Genomic DNA, 22,817 nt, shown 5'->3' on the forward strand with positions numbered 1-22,817 from the left:
ATGAGATGAGGGGTCTGCCTCAAATGGCACTCAATTGCAAAATGATTGCTCGGGGCTCAGTGTGAAGACATTATAAGGTGTTCACCACACCTCTCACCCACGGATTTGCCTCGAACTTCTCCTTGAACTCCTCGGCTGTCCGCCTCAGTTCAGCCAACATATCCTCCTCTGACATGCCCATATCTTCATCTCCCTCACCATCCCCATTCGTTGTTGTAGCAGTACGGGTTTTCCAAGTGTTCAAAAACTCCTGGATTAGAGCTGTACCTTCGTCCGTCTCTTCTTTTGTGTATTTCGTCAGTGATTCATCGGGATCGCCATCTATATCATGTATATCATCAGCTAAAACCCAATTTTTGTGCGAGTGACACAAAGCTGACTCACCTCCAAAGTCCTCTAATTCTTCAGCTTTCCTCTTCGCAAGCTGATGAAGCATACATGTTAGCCCAACAGAAAGTCAGACCCGCGTCTTCTGCAAAGGCTGCTCACCTTGACCACGCTTTCCGGGAAATTAGCCAACTCGGCCACATGTATACCGAAACTTTGATCGCATACGCCTGCGTGCACCCGTATCATATCAGCTGTGTCCTCTTCTACCCGGAAAGGCAAGATCAGCTGACTGACCTTCTTTGACCTGGTACAACAAGGTGATGTTCCTATCCTGCTTTCCATCCGCATCTCGCTTATCGCTCACAAGCGCTTCTACATGTAGATTCTTGACATGCGATAGAGACTGGTCGAGCGAGGTCAACTCGTGGAAGTGGGTTGCGAACAGACAGAAACATCTGATCTTGGATGCGATGTGCCTTGCGCCACCCGTCAGCACACATCAGATGTGCTAGAAATACAGAAGGAAGCTTATTGACTCACTCGCTGATAGCCCAGGCCAGACCGAAACCGTCGTAAGTGGAGGTTCCTCTACCGAGCTCATCGATGATGATCAAAGAGTCTTTGGTGGCAGACTGCGTCTTGGTCAGCTTGCTACTTCAGTCAAAGTTCCGCACGATCCTGGCCTGTCACGCACCTTGAGAATTGTAGCGGTCTCCAGCATCTCCGCCATGAAAGTCGACACCTTTTTGAGCTGACTATCGCCCGCTCCAACTCTCGCTAGTATACAGTCGAAGATAGGTAGTTGTGCCTCATCCGCAGGCACAAAGCAGCCTATCTGAGCTAGGAGAGCGATGACCCCTATCTGTCGAATGTATGTTGATTTTCCACCCATATTGGGTCCAGTAAGAATGATAAATTCAGAGTCATCTGTAAGAGTGAAAACCAGTCAGTCCTGACCTTAAATCGATCCAAGCTTTTATGTTCAGATACTCACTCTTACGCATATCGTGGTGATTCGGTATGAAGGTTACATCATCTTGCACTTCAAGTACGGGATGTCTGGCATTTTGGAGGATGACATCGCCGGTCCCTGCGACCTCAATCGTCAGTTCGCAGTGTATGATCAAGACTAAGTAGGACTCACCTTTTTCAGTCAGGGTAGGCTTGACATAAGGGATTGGCGCATTAGCCGAAACGTGTGCAAAGCTGTATTGTGACTTCTAGTCAACATATTGCTCCCGCGTTAAATAGCATGAGAGCTTGCCTGATAGTGACGTCGACAGCGGCGATCAGATTGTCCAGAATCTCCAGTATAGGCGTATAGGAAGCTGAATTTCCGATAAACTTGCAGCGCTTTAGCAGTGGAAAGGAGTATACGTACCTGCGATGCCGACAACCTCTTTGACCAGATGCCTCTGGCATTTCTCATAATTGCCCTGCAGATCGAAATATGTTTCGCTCAATTGCTTGAGGGTAGCAGTAGTGAAAATGGTTCCCGATTTCTGGGTAGCCAATTCTATATATTTCTTGTGACCTCGAATACTCCCAGCTTCCTACAACACGAAAATTCCATCAGCTAATGGGCCCATCGCGAATAAGGCATGATATGACATACGGCTTTGGTCACCCTGAACGAGTACTTGTACACTTGATGATTCTCCAGATGTAGTTTCTTCTCCGTGTCCAAATTAAGATCGTTGCCTACTCGCATGTGTTCCTCGTCGAGCTGGTCTCGAGTCTCGAGAAGCTGATCCTTGAGTCTTTGCAAATTGTCGTCGAAAGTCGGAAGAAGCACGAAATTATGGTGGTCTAATTCAGTTAGGTCTATCGTGTCTTCCACCATTTGACTGTAGTTGGAGAGACTGTCTGCGTGTTGCTGTAGCAGGGCGATAAGCATTGACTCGTTTTACAAGCATTGCCACCACTTTCGAACGGACTCACTCGAAGCGGCTTGAGGTATACCTCCTCTATCAGATCCTTTGCCGACGGGTTGATAGGCTCTATTCCTTCCAAAGTTCCGATGAGAGCGGGCAGCTGTATATACAACAAAAATGTCAATGACCGTGTTCACGATGTCATGTATGGTGACTGACCTGTCCGACAGCTTGATACACTCTGACCACGTCTTCTAAGCCCGCTACTCTTCGATGAAACTTCTTGGATATTCGGTGGAAATCAGGCATAACCTTCAGGATGTCATCCTACGACAAATGTCCGTTAACGATCCTGTCTTTGCACAACAGTGCAATCAAACAGTCAACATGATTTTTTCTCACCTGAATCTTTCTCCTCACATTCGAGTCGTCTACAAATGCTTCCACGATCGTTTGTCGTTGAACTGCGGGTCAAGAAGAAGTTTGATCTAGGTCAAAAGAGCTCTCAAACTCGCATTACAGGGTACCCTGTCGCACTTACTGATTTCGTGCTTATTGACCAAAGGCTGCTTCAACCACCTGGCAAGCAGCCTCTTCCCTTGACTTGTCTTGCACCTATCCAGAAGTCCGTATAGACTCATATTCTTGCTACCACCAGTCTCGTTAGGCTGCGGCATCAGGTTCAAAGCCTTGAGGGCCGAAGCGTCCAACTTCATGTATTGGCTGAGATCGTGCTTGTGTAGTCGGTATTGACCATGCATCGTCGTATCGGAAAGCAGGTTCAAGTATATCAGCAACGCTGACATGGCCGACATTGCTACCTTCATGTCGAATTCGGCTATGTTGCAGGAACTCATCTTGTCAGCTTGTACCATATCCAGTCTAGCTGTTGAGCGGCGAAGCACGCTCACGTAACGCTACTCCAGCATTGGTCTCATCTAATAACCTGTTCAGATCTTGTTCCACGTTACGAGCTTGGAAGTCCGCTACTTGGGCATACAATTGATTCAGCTGGAGTTGCAGTACTCGCACGTTTAAGTCGACTGACCTGGTCTTCGAGGAGTGACAATGACTTGACAGCGTTCTACCAGCGTTTTCAGTTTGGTCAAGTCATGATCCGTCTCCTTTTCATCGAGCTGTATGATACATTCTTTGACTCCAAGCTGGATGAGCAGAGACTAGAATCATTGAGGAGCATCAGCAGCTATGCTATTGTCGAGCTTTCTGGGCAGATACGAGTCAGACGAGGACAAAAGGGGAGAGGCGAAGGAAAGGAGAGGGAAGGGAAAGGGGCAGGAGAAAATGGGGAGGAGGGAATACGAGAAGCCTGGACGGGCATGAGAGCGGCGAGGAGGTGGGAGGGGACCGGACGATGATCCCGACGAGACTCGTCCAGAGGCGCAAGGGTATAAGTGAAATCAAGACGTAATGAGGGTGCGATAAACCTGCATTGCATAACGACTGAAAAGACTCACTTCAGTATTCCCAAAACTATCATCTTCCACAAACTCGCCAACACCCAAGAGTCTTTCATTATTATCGACATACGCCACTCCCACTATCTTCTGTCCTTCTTTCACCTGCATCTTGACTGACGCAATCACGCTGCTCGACGATAGACTCTGATCGCTAAATAACAGATCTTCAAGCTGTATCAAGTTTCCTGGGGAGGCCGATTTACTCAACACCCATCGTGTATTATCTTTCCTTCCTGGAACTCTTTCTTCCGGTACGTAGATCTCTACTCTCATCTGCTTGATCGTCAGTGCGTCCCTCAGGAACTGCTTCGTCAAGGAAGTCGATATTGTAACGGACGACAGACCCCTTGAGGCTTGGGATGTGCTGGTAGATGGTCTGCCGGAGCCGAGGTATTTTAGGACGTTGGTAGTTTTGAATATCTCGTTGGCTATGTAGATAGCATCTTGTCCGTGGGCCGAGTAATAGTCCTATGGCGACGAAATAGCTCAAGGTCAGCCTCGCTATTGCTGATGGATGAGGGACGGAACTTGCGGATCGCAGCTTGACTCACCCCTCGATCGAATAGTCTGACCATCCCGTCCATTTTCTGCATTCCGATGATCAGTAATCTACCCAATGTGGAGAAAGGCAGACTACAGTCTACTCACAGGAGGCATCCTCTCGACAAATTTGCAGAACCTATCTTCGGCTTCCTTGTCTTTGTACCCAAACAAGTATCAGCTTGTTTCGAGAAAGACAGACACATTGAAGCTGACTGACCCATTTCGAACTGAGGCCTAGGGGCCGAAGTGGACTCTGATCCGTACATCGGCTATCGAACCACTGTCAGCTTTTGGAACGAGAACAGTATCTGCTTCGAAGCTGATAACGGCCGACTCACCATCTTGGCGGACGATGCGAAGCTCAATCGTGCCGGGGCCCGAGCAGGGTCAATTCAATATACGTTCTCAGCTGGACTGGACAAGGCGAGTCTTCCACAACTCTCACTATGCGAGGGGATGCAGTGATACTTGAGCTCGACCGGTCTATTGATGTGTACGGGTCAACGACGAGCTAGCTAGTGCAATATACACCTTCAGATGCCAAATGTTGCAGTATGACAGTATGATCGCGTCCAACTCAACCAACATTTACTGTACCATTCAGGAACGTCATCCAATACTGTTTAATCGCGTGGTGGAGGCTAGGTCTGTGCGGAATATGCACGTGATATGATCAAAGAGATATCATGGTCCATGAGAGAGAGACGATGACATGCAAGATACTATGCTACGCTGTGCTATGTCACAACACGACACGACAGAATAAGCTACGCAGCATCTACCAAACGACTCATGGCAGCTTGCGAAAGAGTCATATCCAGACCTCCCTTCAACTTCATCAATTCCCTCTGGAACGATAATTCCCTTTCTATACGACCTTGTAATTTCGATAACATCTCATCTAGTATCGGTGATTGACCCAGTATTGGTGTGTATAGATCTGCGGAAACATTCCATTATCATCAGGTCAGCCTCGTGTGTATACACAGATCGGCCGCATTTCCATATGTTGAGCCGGCTGGAGGAGGCAGAGGGACATACCAATAACAACTCCTGCAACTTCCGATGCCATCTCCCCGAACCTCGGATCTATCGCATGTCTCACCAAGAACGATAACAGCGGTTCCAGCGTCACATCGTCCCGGCCAGCTAATGCTACGCGTAAGGCATCGCGATATATGAGTTCTTGTATCAGGGCGAAAGTACTTGTTAGTCTGACGGTCTACATAACACAAAAAGGACAAACATGAGCGGCTGCAACCAGTGTTCCGTTTCAAGCCTAAAATGCCATTGACATACCTTTTTCAAACTAGAATCCAAGGCAGCCTGGTATTTGAAGCTCTTCAAGAACCTATCAAACTCCTTCAACTTCTTCTTGCGGCGAGTCTCGACCCTGAACTCATGCACATGACCCTTCGCAGGTCCCAAATCTTTCTTCTTGGCTTTGACGTGTCCTTGTCCGAAGATCGATTCCATATCCGCGAAATACTCATACGAGCCTCCCACTATCGACAAGTTCTTCTGTCCATCTGCATCATCCTTGATCTCACTCGCTTTCTGATCTCTTCTCCTCACGCTGAGTGTCCCATCCGTCAAACCAGCTGCGATGTGGGTATCGTCCGGCGAAACTGCCAGACTGAGTATCGGGGCGGGGTATCTCATCGTATGGACCACTTTCCAATCTTCGATATCGTACATCTTCACCATCGTATCCAGACTTCCAGTCAATACCCTCTTTTTCTCCCCGTCGAAGGACAAGCACGTTATTGTCTTTTGATGATTCGATAGAGCCCTCAAGCATTTATTTGACATGGTCAGATCCCACAACCTCAGTATTGGTCCTCCGACTGATATCCCAACTCCACCAGAATCGAAAATACCGATATCTTCCACCGGGGATCCACCGTGTCGCATCGTGATGACGTTCGATGTGTCTTCGGGTAACCGAACGTCGTGTAGACGTATGGTCGAGTCGTATGAACCGGAAAGTAACAAGGAAGGATTGGACGGATGGAATTTGACTGATCGGACGTAATCTGTATGCGAAGACATTGTATTCAGACATGTTTGAGTGGAAAGGTCCCATAACTTGACGGTGGTGTCATCGGACCCCGATACGATTTGAGGTGAATGCGGCGAGAAATGGGTCACTCGAACGGGTCTAAACAGGTCATCGAGATTAGCTCAAAATCCGATGGCGTGTTTGTCCAGAAACGCACAGCGACAGGCGAGGTCGATGTGATGTGTTGATGAGAGGGAAGGGATGATCAAGTCTTATACTAACTGGTTATGCTCCTTCATCGTCCTCAGCACCGCTCTACTATTGATATCGAAAACCTGTATCTGTCCCTCATCGTCTCCGGCAACCAACAGTTTCCCATCCTTCCTGAATTCTCCACTTCGAGCCGTATCCCTGAACCTCGATATCGTCTTGACCACTTTCCCCGTCTTGGGCGCGTATATCAGCACTCGTGTCGACGAAGTCACTGCATATCGATGAGGTTTCGTAGGGTTGAAATGGATGTGCGTTATCGCAGATGGGTGTTTTATGAATAAGGGGTGTTTGAACGAGTGAAAGTGACGGGAATGAGGATTTATAGATGAGCCTTGACGAGGCGCTGAGGGTAGCGTTTGAGTGGGTAAGAAGTCCATGATGAACCTCACAGGCTATAGCCTTCGATACCTGCGGATGAGGTTTGAAGCTGGAGATGTTTTGCCTTCGTTTTCGGTGGATCGCAGGTGGGTTTGAAGTATGAGCCGATGGTCCAGCTTCCTTGATCTCGTATCGTTCTACTCAGCCTTCGACCTTCGACCTTCAGTAGTAGTGATTCCGTGTGCTGCTTTCGACTTGTTGTATGATCCTACAATGATCTATGTTCCTCTAAGACTGCTTGTCATCATCGTCTACATGCTTCTCATCAGTAAACTTTGTTATACCTCCACCAACCTTCCTTTCGGAAATCTTGCCTGAGCTCAAACCAAAAATACTTGAATTTATTCATCAACCCAATTTAAACACGTGCTGAACATCAGCTTAAATTGATCCCGAGATCTACCTGCTAGTCGATTTTTTTCGGAATTCTCGAGTGAATACGAATCTGATGTGATGGGCGATGAGAGATGCATCATCAACGTTTGCGTGATCACTCACTTGCTGGAATTTCCGAATCTCATCAATAATACTCGACTCGAGATCCATAAAAACAAAAGATCAGTCATCGTTCTTCCATTGACGATACAATCATAAAAGGCTACCTCAGTCACTTATCTATCTTCATCGATACCCCTTGCCAACGACCAGAAAAGAAAAGAGAAAACAGCTGTAGATCAGCTCTAATCAATCGATCAACGCCCTCCCCACTCTGACAATCACCATCAAGTAGCCAACACCACCAAGTACACAATGTCCAACTCTGTTCCTGTACCAGGTCGAAGACCCTCTGTCTCTGCTTCCGATCCTCCTAACTTGTGAGTATATTCTGTAAGCACGCCATCATCACCTTTTCATCGATGTAGTCCAGACTATCTCGGCGAGAACGGCGGCCGAGTCAAGGGAGCTTAGCGGGGAACGTGTATGATTACTACGCATGCTTAGGACATCGCTTGGAGATTTGCGGGGCATATCTCCACAAATGCCATCGCGCTCTTCATGCCATTCCTCTCATCTGTTTCACTTTCCTCCATCATACGAAATCGCTGGTAACAAGATGCTAATCCCTTCACCGTCATCTAGCATCCCCATCCCAACCAACACCCGAGGTCTTCCCATCTCCTCATACGGCGCTCAATCTCCTCCAGCGTCCTCCAACATCGCCGCGAGTTTCGGTACTTCTCCCCGAGCCGCCTACTCAACCTCCCCTTCCACCTCAAGCCATGTTCGAGGTGCTTCCGGCTCTTTGACCAATGCTTTCTCAGGTATGGCCAGGCAATTGACTGCCTTCTTACCTAAGACGTATCCTCTAGAGGAAGAACCCGAGAAAAGACAGGGTACCACCAAAGTCTTGTTATTGGAGAATATCAATTTGGACGCTGCTGAGTTCTTGAAAAACCAGGGTTTCGAGGTGAGTCGATTTCCAGTGAATACAAGGCACCTCGTATCTAGCCGCAACCAGGCAACGGTCACACTTGCAAAGGTTTCTGATAATCGTCGAGGCAACCGCTAAATATTTGATTAATCCATTGCTCAGGTTGACCACGTCACCAAAGCCTGGTCTGAAGAAGAGCTCATCTCCAAACTGCCGGCGTACCAAGCCATTGGTATCCGATCCAAGACCAAGATCACCCAAAAAGTCATCGATGCCAATCCTCAGCTGCTCGTCATCGGTTGTTTCTGTATCGGTACCAACCAAGTTGACCTCGAACATGCCGCTAGAAGAGGTATCGCTGTCTTCAATTCCCCTTACGCCAACTCTCGATCCGTCGCCGAATTAGTCATCTCCGAGATCATCGCTTTGTCCAGGCAAATCGTCGACAGGACACACGAGATGCGAGCTGGTATCTGGAACAAGATCAGTAAGAACTGCTGGGAGATCCGGGGAAAGACCATCGGTATTGTCGGATACGGTCATATCGGATCCCAATTATCCGTTCTTGCCGAGTCGTTCGGTATGCAAGTGGTTTACTACGATGTTATCCCCATCATGCCGCTGGGTACCGCTCGACAAGTCGACAGCTTAGAAGAACTTTTGGGTAAAGCGGATTTCGTTACCCTCCACGTCCCCGAGATCCCCGACACCATCAACATGATTGGCGAGGCTCAATTCGCTCAGATGAAATCTGGCGCCTTCTTTATCAACAACGCCCGAGGTAAAGTCGTCGACCTCAACGCTTTGGCCAGCGCATTGGAGTCCAAACACTTGGCAGGAGCTGCTGTAGACGTGTTCCCTAAAGAACCAGGATCTAATGGGCCTGGATTCAACGAGACTCTAGGAGAATTTATCCCGAGATTGAGGAATGTTTCAAACTTGATCCTGACACCTCATATCGGTGGATCAACCGAAGAAGCCCAAAGAGCGATCGGATCGGAAGTGTCCAACGCCGTTTATAGGTATTTGACCTTCGGTTGCTCTCTCGGATCAGTCAATTTCCCTGAAGTCGACTTGCGATCAATCACGACCAACGACGAGAGGCATATCAGAGTATGCCATGTCCACAGAAACGAGCCTGGTGTATTGAAGCAAATCAACAATATCTTGGCGGACCATAACATCGAGAAGCAATTCACGGATTCCAAGGGCGATATCGCTTATCTGATGGCGGATATCTCTGGGGTCGGACAAGAAGAAGTAGAGGGTATCTATAGTGCGATCAAGAATACTAGAGCGAATATCTTGACTAGGTTGCTTTGTGAGTGTCCCCTGGTCTTGCATCGCTAGTATGTCACATGAGCAATTTACTGATTCTAGAGTTGTCTGTTTGTTCAGATTAAATGCTTGCTTTTCTCTTTGAGGGTAGAAGAACATGAGGAATTAGACAGATTCTTTTGCTTCGGAGGGATTTGTGGTGCTGTTCCAGGGGTGCTTTCAAGTTGTTTTCTTTAGTCCAAAATCCAGGTGTAGCTCATCCTTGCACCAGACATAACATAACATAACATTACCATTAATCACACAGTCATTCTTACACACATACATATACATAGGACTGCGTCCGATCAGTTCATCCTGATGCATCGTGTCGCTCATCATTCCACTCAGGTCATTTGAGCGATGATATACGTGCATAGTATACAAGCTGTAGTACAATACTGGTACTATTGGTACTATTACATCTTTTCAACATACACGATCCGACCATGCTATGCTGGCGAAACTTCCTATCTACTCGATCTACTGATGCAGGGTGCGACTCGGTAATTGACAATAGCGTGGATATGCAATGCTAGAGAATCAATGATGATAGTATCAACGTCCAGGTCCAGCTGCCAAACTACCTAAACCCGCCCCATCTCCATACTCATCATTACCCTCCGCGAAGATCTCATCGTCTTCGCCGTACTCATCTACCTCTTCTCCTATGTTATCTACCATCCTAGTCGGGAGTCCATTCCCATCGTATCCTCCAGCTGCAGGTCCGCTAAGTGGGAAATCCTCATCCCCATCGCCATCGCCATTGCCAACGTATTTATTCCCGCTTTTCTCTATCTGTCCATCTAATTTCTTTCCCATCCGTAAATTATCCATCATCCGCCTATCATCGTCATTCACTTCGTCCTCATCCTCGTCCTCATCCTCACCACCCTGATACCTTCCACCCATATCATCATCGTCGTCGTCATCATCATCATCGTCTGATTCTGCAGATGGTTTATAAGACATGAATGCGTTCAGCCTTGCCAGTCTATTCGCTCTTAACATCTCATCATCCATACCACCAGCACCAGCACCAGTACCAGCGCTGAATAGATCATCCGGACCTGGATTCGCATCTGTACGGGCTCGTGTCGAGGTACCTTTACCTCCCGATCCTGGCCGACGTGGTTTAGGCGAAGAGGATCGGGTTTGATTGATGGACAGATGAGCGAGTTGGAGGGTAGTGGCATTTTGATAATCCCTCTGACCGAGATGGAGGGTTTGATCGATTGGTCTGAAGCGCCAAAACTCTCGTTAGCCTGAGCTCAGCCCGAGATCCATAACATGACATTGACCGATATGTCAAATGGTATTGAGCAAACTCACAAGATCAATCCGTTCTTCGCTAGATTGCCCTCATCCGCTCTGATCTTATTCAGTACTCTAGCTTTCCCACTTCTCCCTGCGCCTCCTCCGGGTCCAACAGTAGACGACTGGCTTGTTCCTTGTTGTCCATGTCCAGTTCCATTTCCATTTCCATTGGTGTAATTATGAAGATATTCAAGCTTCGGACTACCTCCGGTATCCGTATCCATATCCATATCCATTTTTAGGTTACCCATCATCAACTCCTGTTCACGTGCCAGCAGCGCTTCGCGGGCTAACAACAACTTATCTCGGATCGGATCTTGAGACCGTATAGACGAAGTAGGCGTGGTCGAGGGTGAAAAAGCTGCTGAACTAGGTCCGGGTCCACCGACACCCATACCCATACCCATACCCATACCCATACCCATACCCATAGGTGGTGGACTAGAAGTAGGATTATGAGTAACGCCAGAAGCCATCGTCGGTGATCCCCCACCGCCGCCAAATAAGGGTGATTGTAATAAAGCGTTATTACGATTCAGGCGATCGCGCACTTCGGCAAGAGTCAAGGAAGAGACGTCGTCTGCGCCTGTTATAGGCGATATCGACGTTCGAGAAGAACGGCGCGGGGGCATTCTTGTAAGACTCGAGTTTGTACAGTGTAGAGTCAATGATATTGTGAATGGGCTTTGCACTTTGTCTGCGGAGGAAATTCGGCTTTGATCAACCTATATCTACTGTTTGTTGTATCACCCATCAACAATAAGCTGTCCTGTCCACCGCTGCAGTCCGAGTAACTGCAATAAGTCAGTTAACCGGCTTATCCATGTGACGAAATGGCCAGGCACACTTCTCAGTGGCACTTTGGCGCGCCTTTACTTCCGTTGCGTGTCGTGGTCTCTTGCCGAGAGGCAGAGTATCAATCGGTCTGACTTGATCTCGAATACTGTATGCATAGCATCGATGAGGACGAGAACGAGAGTGAAGGAACTCTGTAGGCATCTTCAGATCCCAACAAGTGACATGTATGTCCCAGAACCCCCGAGCGTTTCGGGTTGGGATAGGAGTATGGGCATGATACGAGTACGGTTGGACTGAGTTCTCGTTGTCATCTTCAAGTTACAAAGGCATCAAGTCAAACAGTAGAAGCGCAAGCACCCTGGTCAGTCCGACCTACAGAGCCACCTACTTTCGTGAAAGATGAGTTGACCCTCGAATCTGCAGATCTTGCTGCGTAGTCCTGTAACAACTGACTATCACTAGTGAAAATCTTGAGGTTCCGCTTCCGATGAGAGTGTGCGAAGCGTCCATTAGCGTCAGTCGAAGCGGGAGTAACTTCTACATAGATGTTCGAACATCTCTGCGTCACTCTTGAACATGATTGCACGGTGTTTGCCGCGCTTTGGCTTCGATACGCGTTTAGCAGTGTTCTGGGGTGGCGGAGGTGGCCCTTTGTCGCTGCCATATTTCGCCGTACAAGTATTGTTGCCCGAGCGGTCGATACGTGACCGATCACCGAGACCTGCTTCACTCTGAGGTCCCAGAGGCGGAGGTGAAGTATGGGATTCAACCGGCTGAGTATTGGTATTATTATCAGATAGGAACAGGTTTGTACGGATATGGTCTTCGAATAACCGAGATTCTTCGGAATCATCAGGCCCAGGATTGATAGTATCAGACTTGGTAGCAGGCTCGAAGTCGCTCGTATCATTCGCCAGCGTCATATTTACTCCTATACCTCTTTCCAAGAAGGATGCCGCGGACCCAGGCAGCGGGCTGAACGACTGCATCTCGGTATCAATAAAACCCGGGCCATCTAATATCTGCTGTCACGAGTCATCTTGAGCCATGTCGAACAGGTCTGTGCCTACTTCAGGATATGAGCCGCTGCCGCCCACGTACGGGTCGAGACTCTCTATCGCAAGTCTGAATGTGTCGTCAGACAAGTGGGCGAACGTGGCGGCATCGTCGTAGCCTTGATCTGGAACTGTTTGATGTTGCAGTTGGAAGTAAAGGCCATGCAACGTGTTAGAGTGTTCCATCATTGGGTGACCTTCAGACTGAGCGATATCCGCCACATAGTTATGGTTAGTCGACTGCATCGTCACTGTTGATAGCCCCATTCACTTACCCTTGCCTCATGATGTTGGTCTTGAGAATCGTTGGAGGACATCACGTAAGTGGTCCTTCGTGCTCGTGCACTGGATCCACAGCCGCACGAATTCAAGTGTAAAATCGATTCTTAGGACAATTAGGATTGCTATGTAGACGTTAGCTCAGAAGCTTGCTGTTGACTGAAGGGTCTGAAGCAATGCTTACACATATACAGTGCCTCGGATGGCACGGTACGAGTGTCAAATCGAGTAGAATGACAAGCATAACCGTCGTATGAAAGCGGAGATTGCCTGTGCGGGTGTATTTACTGCCTGTGTCAAAGGATCGACCTGCTAGAAGTTTAAGGAGGATCTGAATGGATGATGCATAAGTGATCTGCTCGTCCCAGGCTGCATGGACGAGGCGCAGGGTACAGTATGACATAGCATGTGATGGCAACAGGATTGGGGATGCAGTCCTTTGACGGATCCATTTCGAATAATACTGTATCTTGGCTCACGCGCGAGGACGATACGACACATGAGTACAGTAGACAGCACCAGCATTGCGACGAAGCTCCTCCGCTCGTTGATCGTACATTTTCTGCACTCATATACGATCTCCATAAGCAAAAAGAACTGTTCCTGATATACAGTAACATCGCGTCCCCGGTCAAACCACAGCATGGATGGCCCGAAGCTGAAGCATTCATCGATCAGAAAATATTCATAGCAGATCTGACAACCTCGATCCATATCCGCTTGGTGCATACAAAGCTTCTGATATCCCATGCCAGAGCTCCATCTCTCCCTGAGTCTCTGTGTCGGGAGCAATGATGATGGAGTGGTTGTGCTCATCATCTGCTTGCTCGCCGAAATCGATAAATTCGAATAGATCACTCTGCACTTCGTTATCAGATATCGATGGAGTCGATGGTCCAGGCTCAATCATTGATAGGGGAGCATCAGAATCAGAAAGGTTGAGCGTGTTTTGGTTGATACGTGGAGTTGCGTTGACGTCGCTGCCGGTCATCTGAGAAGTCCGAGGGTTACGAGTATCCTGAGTGGTCTGCTGGGTATCGTATCCAGCCGAACGTGGCGGAAGACGGGGAATACGAATCTTCATCCTCCGATCGTCACCCTCATTAATGCGTTCGTGTTCGTATTCGTATTCGTATTCGTATTCATGATCATGGTCATGTTGGTAATTGTTGGGATGTTGCGGTGGTATCTTGCCCGACATCACTTTAACAAGCAAGTCTTTATCTCCGGTGCGCTCAAAATCATCCAAAGATTTTACAGTTACGCCGGAAAAAGGACAAGGGCGATGCCGTTTCATACATGTCAAGCAGGATCGCGTGATCCACTCTCTGTCTCCTTCTCCGTCTCCGTCTTTCGTCAATTCCACGGGTTTAGCAAAAACCGTGCAGTCCGCGTTGCCATAAGTAGAGGCAGACGCAGACGCAGACGCAGCCGCAGAGACACACCTCGGACATCTTCGATCGATGCTCATCGTTGTGCGCGCTTTGAAGGACCCGTCAGCTGCTGATTCCCATCTGAGGGCACTTTGGAATGGCGGGACGAGTGGAGATTGACTGGTCATGCCGATTCGATTCGATTCGACTCGACTGGATGTTGGGGATTGTATGATATGGTATGTATTGTACAGTACTCGTCCTGTATTCAGAATTCAGAATTCAGAATTCAAAGCTGTACAGAATCTGTCTCGTGCGACAAGAGCTGGTATACGATATTGATATTTCAGTGCGGTACATGCACAAGTGCAGATACAGGGCATTGCGATCAAACGCGGACTAATTGCAGCAGATTCAATACTCGCAGTGTAAAGGGTTACACGATTTATCAAGCCCGACATCCAGCTCAAAGGAGGAACGATCTCCGTCTACGAGCAGCTTCTCTGAATCACTGTATCTCCTCCTTTGGTACTGATTTGATTCGTGTCTGTTGATGTTGTTACAGTGAGCCAACAGACTATGACACGTCAGATCAGATGTATGCAGACGACGTTCAAAGACACATCAATCGAAAGGACATTAAGATATCCTAGGTTACCTAAAGTGACACTGCATATGCACTCATGGTAAGCGTGTACAGAACGATACAATACTGTACATTATATATCTGAATTCTACCATAGACTCGGACCCTTTGTCGTATTTGATTTCAGTTGATCTCGATGATACGTCTTTCCGCCAGTCTGAAATTCACGCCAGTCCAATCATTTCTTCTGGCGCATAAGTCTTCCGTGATCAAGTTCAATTTGGTCGTTCTGCTTCTCCGTGTATGAATTGTCCCGCAATTGAAGCGATTATATATAGTAAGTGTGTGGTCGTTGAAGCTGAGATGGAGGAGACGCGACGAAAACAGGTTGTAGTGATGTATATCGCGCACTGACAAATCATCCGTACTCGGGTTTAGGTGGCTGTGGCTGGATGAGGAAGCTGATTATGATCATGAATGAAAGCATTGTCGTAATGTGTTGGTTTGTCGTGTTAAGGTTCGTAAGAGCGGATTGGCGGTTTCTTGGGAGGTATTCAAAGGCTCGCAGTTATATGTCGAAGCAGATTAACGAGTAATCGAGTGCGAGTTCAGGTCATGAGGGTTGACATTTGGAAATGGATTTGTTCATTCCTTCAATAAACCTCGTTACGCTTCAATAGGATTCAAACTTGAGATACCTCTTGCTGCCTTTCTCTCTAAAGCGGCATTCACCCAGCCTACCATATCGACTTCCGCATCCTTATCAGCAACCAAGAATGGATGTTCTAGTAACTGCGCATACGTCGGTCGTTGATTGGGATCTTTCATCAAGCACTTGGCGACGAAATCATTGGCATTGTCACTGTAGCCCGGTGGTAGAGTGGGCGGGGCACCGTTGACGATAGCTTGTAATTGTGCGAAGACGTTGGAATAGGTTTCGGGCGGGTAAGGATAACAGCCTTTAGCCAATTCGATTATCGACAGACCGACTGACCAGACGTCCGAGGATACGGTGTAAGTTGGATTCTGATTAACGGTCTCCGACTTGATTCGCTCGGGCTGATATCCCAAACACAACGCAACATCCGTCAACTCAGCTACTTCGAGTAAGGATGTTAAGGGGAAAGCTCACAGCCATATAACTTTGACATCCTATATTTGTCTTTGCCAAACTCTTCTCTAGTTGACCTGATACTCCGAAATCACACAATTTGATCTCTCCCTTCTTGTTGATCAGTACGTTCGTCGGCTTGACGTCTGGGCAAACGCAAGGGCGGCAACACAATCAGCCCGTTCTCAATGCCTAGCACATCGTCAAAGCACATCGTCAAAGCACATCGTCAAATGAGAAGACAGGGGGAAGCTCACCTCGATGCATAATCTGCAATTCATCTTTCAGGAATTTCAATCCCTTGATCACACTTCCCGTTATCCTCCTGAGCACATCTTCCGGTACCCTTTCCTGCGCGCTACCTTCCGGCTCATCGCCATTCTTGTCTGACGCTTGATCTTTGGCCGCCACTCCGCCTCCTGTCAGGGTATCCAATGATCCAGCATCCATGTATTCCATACAATAGTAGACACACGATTCAATCGTGAACGCTCCAAAGAACTCCACGATCTCAGGAGCGACTGCTCGATGCAGGATATCGAGCTCCATGATAATTCCGTTCAACTTCGATTCGTCAAGCTCGAGTCGGATTTCCTTCATTGCCATTTCGACATTCGTCGGTCGATGGAACACCTTGTGCACCGAGCCGTAATTTCCTTTACCCAGTTCCCCTAGAACTTCTATCTCGTCCATATTGATCTTGAAGGAAGCGCCATCGGCGAAATCAACACCTTTGGCGGTGAGTACAGCTTTCGAAGAGAATTTGAGAGATCCCGAGGGGTCCATGATAGTCTTGAAATCACTGAATTTGCTATTCTCCTCCTTAGGGGCACCTTTCATCCCGCTCAGCGTCAAGCCACCGGGGGGACCCATCCTACGTCCAGCAACACCAGCTCCTCGTCCGATACCAGCCGGAGAACTCGCTCCCATACCCATCATGCCTAGGTTTGGCCTTGGTGGGCCCGCCCCTCCTCCTGCAGCTCGTCTAGCAGCGAGACCGAACGGCCCAGAGTTGGGTCCAGCAGGTGCAGGACCCGAGTTGTTCTGTTGTTGTTGCGGTCGCAATGCTTGAGAACGGAGGAGCGCTCCCATTGAGGTAGCGTTTGGGTCAGGTCCTATGCCACCGTTGGGCGAATTGGACCCGGGTGGACCTTGTCTCGATGCAGCGATCTGAACAGATTAAAAGTCAGCTAATTTCCCTCCAGAGCTAAAACTGCGAAAGCTGTCGTTTCGCGGCGATGATCAAGCTGGAACCGAAATAGATCCAAGGGGTTCGTAGTGATTACTGAAGAACCTACCTTGTCCATCTTTGCCTGCAATGACGGTAACATCTTAGTCTGCATCTGTCCTCCTCCTCGACCCGCAGCGCCTCTCATTCCCATCGGCATCGGCATACCCCCTCTTCCAGCTACACCGGGTCTTGCACCAGCCACTGCTCCGGACGGTCGAGGTGCTGCCGTGCTGCTCGGCACAGCCGGGGCGGAAGTTATGCTTTGTGGTAACGGGCGCTGTTGAGTAGCCGGCGAAGGCGATGATGTTGTAGCAGCATCGCCATTGACGGCAGTCGCATTCTCGGAAGGCGGTGGATGGGCAGTAGTAGGGGCGGCGGGCTCTGGTGTGGATGCCTCAGGCGAAGGTGGTCGAGGTGAAAAGTCTTGTGATCGAACTTCTGGTGTGCTTTTGTTCTCCGCATCATCGATCTTCAGCGTGTCTAACGTCGGTGGTTCTGGTGATGTGGATGACATGTTCTTGGCTAAACTGTAGTCGGTGAGCCACCAAGAGGGGAAGTGAAGGAAGAGATAAGATGAAGATGACTAAGTATTGATATACTTTAACGTTTCGTCTGTCCGGTGAACGCTCTTTTCCGTGGCTTGTTCGCTTCTGCAGTATTCGATCAAAGGGGATATAATTCGTGGAGTGATGAGATGGAGCGAGATGAAAGGGTGTTAGGTAGTCGTGTCAAAGGTGCTTTGGGGCAATCAATCGCTTATCGAGCAAGACCGATGAAGCTGTCCACGATTGTTCAATATGGTTAAGCGTTTATTCCAGATATGACCACGGTCTCCTATTCCTGCGGAGTCCTGCGGAGTCCTGCGGAGTCCTGCGCTTGCAATGTCAGGTGTTCAGCAGTAGTCTTTGACCTATGAGAGGTAGATGCACTGAGTGGAAATCTAGGATGTATGTATGAAATAAAGAGGATCTTGGAAATGAAGTGGAGAGAATAGTCGTTCTGAGTAAGCGGGACGTGCGCCAAGATATGACAAGCGGATGTCCAAGTATCGGTTGAAGGGATGAAGGATGTTGATGGGGGTTGTTGCAGGCTGAAATTGCCGTGTCGATCAATGGATCGTCATCAGACAGTCTGTATCCAAGCCAAGGAAGTAAGGATGTGATGAACGTGTGGGTAAGATAGTAGTGACTGACTGTCTATGCTTTTTTATTGCGTGGTTGGTTATTGGACTAGAATGACGCTAGGGTGCCATCAGGGTGGAATGGATGAATTCAGGGTAAAAACAGTTGCAACTAGTAGTATATATGCGGATTATCCGATGCGGTCATACTACTACTACAAGTATGAGTACCTCCACCTTGAGCTCGACTTGTTCATCTTTCTCGTCAAGAGAATCATAGGCTGGATTCAAGTCGCAAGGAAGGACAGAAAGCTTCAACTCCATCAAGTCCTTCTGTCTGACTGACTAGCTCAGAAGAACCGGATATAGCTCAACCAACTACAAGGTCAACATATATGTTCTGCACCGATGGACAGATACAAGATGTCTAACCCTATCAAATCATATCTCGGCCGATCCATCGACCTGCTCAGGCGCAACACTGCAAGAGGTGAGCGTAAAGAATCGCATCACAAAAACATTTGTGTCTCTCATTAGTAGTCCGCTGATCAATCATATTCGAGCAGTCGTGCAGAGTGAACCGACCCCAAGAGCACTACCAACCACGATATTCTCCTTCGACTCGACGAATCCACCAGTGGACAAGATCGACCAATTTGGTTTGGGTTCGGATATCGAAGTTGGCGGTTTATCGACTTGCAACTTATCCCTCATCCCCTCCAATGCCAATGCCAGTTCGGATGCTGGGGTATCTTCCAGCTCGAGCAGGGCATCACAAGCACCAGGCCAGGGTGAAGAAGGGGAAATAGACTCTCAGCAATACTCGCATATGTCGTTCTATGGATATCTGAGTACGAAGATACCCCAAGCTAAGATAGGGCAAATCAGGACTGGCTACGCTGGATTCCGGAACACTTCCAAGCCCACATTGTTCGGACAAGATACGTGGGATCTGGAGCTGTATAGTCATCTGAAGATTGTTGTTGGGTATAGAGGTTGGGAAGGATGGAGGAATAGGTGGGTAGTTAATATAGGTGTCGACGGGAGACCGAAGTGAGTTTGAGTTCGAACTTAGGTTCAAGATATCTTTCGTCCCATCCCATCCCATCCCATCAAAGCAGCCTCAATTCAGAATCAACACAAACTCTGAGAAAAGCGACAACAGCTCACAATTTCCCCTCTGTGCATTGTATGTAGGTCGGATGTCTTCCAACATCGTCTTGAACTCCCTCCTTCCCCAAATTCAACATCCTCCAAGGTACCCTTAGATCCATTCACTTTCCACGCAACACCACAATCATTATCCACACTTTACCTACCTCTTTCGTCTTTCGTCCTGATCAAGAAAGGGGTGATTTCACCCTCGCCTATCCCGTTGGACAAATCGGCAATACGCACTATCGGATTCGCATTATTAGGCAGAGATAGAGGGGACGACGGTCCTTCCGGCTCCTCCCCACTCACCTCTGGAGCTAACGGGTCGAAAGGGTTGTTGGGTAATTTCAACTTGGGTGGATGGGGTAAAACCCCGTTATCCAAAGAAGAGATTGAGAGTGATCACGATTTGAAATCACTCATCGAGGAAGATTCTCCTTCCCCTGCACCAGCCCAAGAACCGACAAGGAGAGCCCCGTCAGCTAGTCCAAATTCGGCTGGTGGATATCATAGAGTAGGAGCCACGCAAGCTGCTACACCAAAGGACGCAACGGACGCCACGAACGTACCAAGCGAGACTGGATTGAACGGAAAAGCCCAAGGTCAAGGGCAAGAGGATAAAGAGGGATACTTTGAATTGTGCATTAAGAGTGTAGAAGCTGTCAAATGGGATCCGGAGATGGATGGGCTGGAAGAGGGAGTCTAGTGATGTACGAGGTACATCATCGAAAGGTATCGGCATCTGGACAACATGCATCTTGTCGGAAGTTTTGACAACGGAGCTATGACGAGTCGCGCTACAGAAAGGTATATTGTCTGTCTGCGCTGCTTCGCCTTTGTTTCTCTTTGCATCAAGGCTTGAGCTAACTGAACATGATCATGCACGACAATCTCAGTATCTCAGCGACCATTAACACGCTTCTACAGCTATATCTAGCAAAAGTCCATGATCATCAGTTGATCAAAGTATTGAATCGTGGCGAATCGCTACCTCCAGCTCTAATCCGTAACAGAGTTCATTGCCGAATCACCTTCTAGGGTCTCGGAGGAAGTTTCTGAGCCTTGCCCGATGAGATGGGGGTTGTGGCTGTTGTCGCCGCCGTTGAAATCATCTAGTAAAAATAGGGGATCAAAGCTGAGATTGACATCATCACTCAGAGATTGTTGACCAGGAACATCATCGTTTACAACACTTGACCCTCGTGGGCCAACATTGGTATTGGAAATTGTTCTGATATTGGTGTCCCAATCGAAATTGACAAATCCGAAATCAGATTCAGATATCTGGCCATAGCCTCGAACGTCAGCACGATGTTGGGTGGGTTTAGGGCTTGATGTATTCGGAGTCTCCTTAGATCCAGATTTCGAGTCCGAACTCGATGCAAGTGGGGGTATAGTCGTAGTCAGACCCCAATCAATGCCGGTGTCGCTGTTGCTGTTACTGTTGGTCCTGGCGCTGGCGCTGCTGTCAGTATTAGTGTTGTTGTTGGCGGTATTGGAAGCCCGAGCCCGAGCGGTAATATCAAGATCAGGCTTTTGAGTGTACGATCTAAGATCTCCCATACAGTTCGACAGATCCGACAAAGTCTCAAAAGCAACATTCATCGTCCCATCACCTGGCCCAACGTCTCCATTCGACGTGAATAAGGAAGACGAGGCCAAAGAGGATATTTGGACTTTTAAATTTTCAATCAAGATTTCGAAAGTGTCGATAGTTTGAGAAACCGCTTCGGACATTTGTGAAGTAGTAAGGGCACCATCATTCGATCCAGCATCCTCATTTCTGACGAACATGACATTCGAGTCCAAGGCGCTTGTCGAAGTGATCGGGCAACAACATGCATCGTTTCTGCCTTCCTGCGAGACGTCTGTCGATCGTTGTCGTTTCATTGACCGCCTCTACACAGTACGCATCCACAGCTACAGTATTAGCTGTATGTGAATTAGAAGATGCTGAAAGGGGAATGACTTGCCCATCGGCCCGGATGAGTGGAATCGGCATTCACGGTCACGCCGATCCCTGGAAGTGTTGGTGTGGTATTAATATTTGGTTTCGAAGCTGAAGCTGAAGTGATCGAGTTGGAAGGTAGAGACGGAGACGGACAGATATCTTTGAGAACATCAAGGCCATCCTCGTGGGGATGAAGGCCAGATGATCTGTCTGAAGGTCGGTATTGATCGAGTCCGAACTCTTTCGTCCATCGTTCAATATCACCGATGATCTATATAATACACTCATTTACGCGGATCAGTCGCAGGCCAGGCCTCGGTACGGAGTCAGTCAGTCATCCTTGGTCTCATTCAAGGCAAAATGTATTGACACGGGGGATCAACAGGGAGTCTCGGGATGCTGAATCCAGTCACACTCGTTGACATGTTGTACAAACATTCGCGTGAAGATTGGACTTACCAGGGGTTTAAGTCTTTTTCTTGGGTTATTGCACATACTATGATTCTCAGACGCTGAGGATCGCTTAAATGGGTTTCAAGGGAATTCCCGTCTGTCTATCTATCTATCTATCTGTCTGTCTATCTTACACGGTCCTCGTCTAAGCTACTGGCAGTAGTGACAACTGCCTTTTGTATACCTCTCAGAATGAGCTGAGGTCGAGCACGGATAAAAGACGATGAGTGGGGAACAATGTACAATGCTGCTAAGTAGTTCGTGGTCAGTTTGAGAGGAATAGTCAGATCATCTCGGAGCATATTGAATGCCTTTTGTATCCTCTTCCATCCTACTTCGCAAAGCGACTGAATGCGTTGTCGGGGTTCGAAAATCGAGGAAAGAGTGTGTACCTTTCCGATAGGTGTCAAAGGAGTGTCACCTGTTCATGGTATCTTCGAGGGTGAAACAGTCGTGAGTCCTCAGGCAGCGATACCGATAGTGACAGTGACGGTATGTTCACATCACGATTCAGACTGTTGCGCTTATCGATGACTCTTGCTTTCGCTGTGAGTACTGAGTACTGCATCTATCCCATCTGCTGTGATGTTCAACGCTCATGCAGTTGCTCGTTCAATCGTTCAATGGTTCAATCAATCAGTCGCGTGTCTGTTAAAGGGTTCGCGGGTCAGGGTATATTGACTTTTGTATACGTAATATGGCCCTTAGAAGCAAGATAAAACGCCACGGTACGGTTGTATCAGGAATCACCACGAGTATACTCACTAGGACCCCTGAAATATATCAACTGAACCGAATTAAGAATCAAGAATCAAGAATTC

At 48.2% G+C, this 22,817-nt stretch overlaps 9 protein-coding genes across 9 annotated transcripts; 2 read left to right on the forward strand and 7 right to left on the reverse strand.

The window, feature by feature from the left end:
* Positions 1–70: 70 nt before the first annotated feature.
* Positions 71–4,491, reverse strand: I303_107750 (uncharacterized protein; the record flags this gene model as incomplete). The annotated part of the gene is made up of 21 exons (XM_065969659.1): positions 71–321; positions 385–424; positions 490–557; positions 625–806; positions 871–962; positions 1,025–1,257; positions 1,325–1,420; positions 1,475–1,536; positions 1,595–1,658; positions 1,712–1,883; positions 1,946–2,206; positions 2,272–2,364; positions 2,424–2,531; positions 2,607–2,668; positions 2,746–3,042; positions 3,116–3,190; positions 3,253–3,382; positions 3,680–4,150; positions 4,234–4,269; positions 4,331–4,380; positions 4,443–4,491. The coding sequence occupies 21 exons, from the start codon at positions 4,489–4,491 to the stop codon at positions 71–73; spliced, it is 2,892 nt and encodes a 963-aa protein (XP_065825731.1).
* A 501-nt stretch (positions 4,492–4,992) lies between these two features.
* I303_107751 (uncharacterized protein) lies at positions 4,993–6,877 on the reverse strand (the record flags this gene model as incomplete). Its single annotated transcript, XM_018411020.1, has 4 exons — positions 4,993–5,165; positions 5,267–5,447; positions 5,525–6,386; positions 6,510–6,877. 4 exons carry the CDS (start codon positions 6,875–6,877, stop codon positions 4,993–4,995), a joined length of 1,584 nt encoding a protein of 527 aa, XP_018259688.1.
* A 751-nt stretch (positions 6,878–7,628) lies between these two features.
* I303_107752 (phosphoglycerate dehydrogenase) lies at positions 7,629–9,600 on the forward strand (the record flags this gene model as incomplete). Its single annotated transcript, XM_018411021.2, has 3 exons — positions 7,629–7,693; positions 7,959–8,286; positions 8,413–9,600. 3 exons carry the CDS (start codon positions 7,629–7,631, stop codon positions 9,598–9,600), a joined length of 1,581 nt encoding a protein of 526 aa, XP_018259689.2.
* A 525-nt stretch (positions 9,601–10,125) lies between these two features.
* I303_107753 (uncharacterized protein) lies at positions 10,126–11,516 on the reverse strand (the record flags this gene model as incomplete). Its single annotated transcript, XM_018411022.1, has 2 exons — positions 10,126–10,807; positions 10,900–11,516. The coding sequence occupies 2 exons, from the start codon at positions 11,514–11,516 to the stop codon at positions 10,126–10,128; spliced, it is 1,299 nt and encodes a 432-aa protein (XP_018259690.1).
* A 681-nt stretch (positions 11,517–12,197) lies between these two features.
* Positions 12,198–13,054, reverse strand: I303_107754 (uncharacterized protein; the record flags this gene model as incomplete). Its single annotated transcript, XM_018411023.1, has 3 exons — positions 12,198–12,704; positions 12,753–12,941; positions 13,013–13,054. The coding sequence occupies 3 exons, from the start codon at positions 13,052–13,054 to the stop codon at positions 12,198–12,200; spliced, it is 738 nt and encodes a 245-aa protein (XP_018259691.1).
* Positions 13,055–13,701: 647 nt separating this feature from the next.
* I303_107755 (uncharacterized protein) lies at positions 13,702–14,217 on the reverse strand (the record flags this gene model as incomplete). The annotated part of the gene is made up of 1 exon (XM_018411024.1): positions 13,702–14,217. One exon carries the CDS (start codon positions 14,215–14,217, stop codon positions 13,702–13,704), a length of 516 nt encoding a protein of 171 aa, XP_018259692.1.
* A 1,424-nt stretch (positions 14,218–15,641) lies between these two features.
* On the reverse strand, positions 15,642–17,831 carry I303_107756 (uncharacterized protein; the record flags this gene model as incomplete). Its single annotated transcript, XM_018411025.1, has 4 exons — positions 15,642–16,034; positions 16,108–16,232; positions 16,344–17,256; positions 17,385–17,831. 4 exons carry the CDS (start codon positions 17,829–17,831, stop codon positions 15,642–15,644), a joined length of 1,878 nt encoding a protein of 625 aa, XP_018259693.1.
* Positions 17,832–18,860: 1,029 nt separating this feature from the next.
* Positions 18,861–20,298, forward strand: I303_107757 (uncharacterized protein; the record flags this gene model as incomplete). The annotated part of the gene is made up of 4 exons (XM_065969660.1): positions 18,861–18,927; positions 19,004–19,185; positions 19,255–19,490; positions 19,635–20,298. The coding sequence occupies 4 exons, from the start codon at positions 18,861–18,863 to the stop codon at positions 20,296–20,298; spliced, it is 1,149 nt and encodes a 382-aa protein (XP_065825732.1).
* A 293-nt stretch (positions 20,299–20,591) lies between these two features.
* I303_107758 (uncharacterized protein) lies at positions 20,592–21,386 on the reverse strand (the record flags this gene model as incomplete). Its single annotated transcript, XM_018411027.1, has 1 exon — positions 20,592–21,386. The coding sequence occupies one exon, from the start codon at positions 21,384–21,386 to the stop codon at positions 20,592–20,594; it is 795 nt and encodes a 264-aa protein (XP_018259695.1).
* Positions 21,387–22,817: the final 1,431 nt, after the last annotated feature.

Source organism: Kwoniella dejecticola, chromosome 10 (genome assembly GCF_000512565.2).
Source record: "Kwoniella dejecticola CBS 10117 chromosome 10, complete sequence".
NCBI lineage: Eukaryota > Fungi > Basidiomycota > Tremellomycetes > Tremellales > Cryptococcaceae > Kwoniella > Kwoniella dejecticola.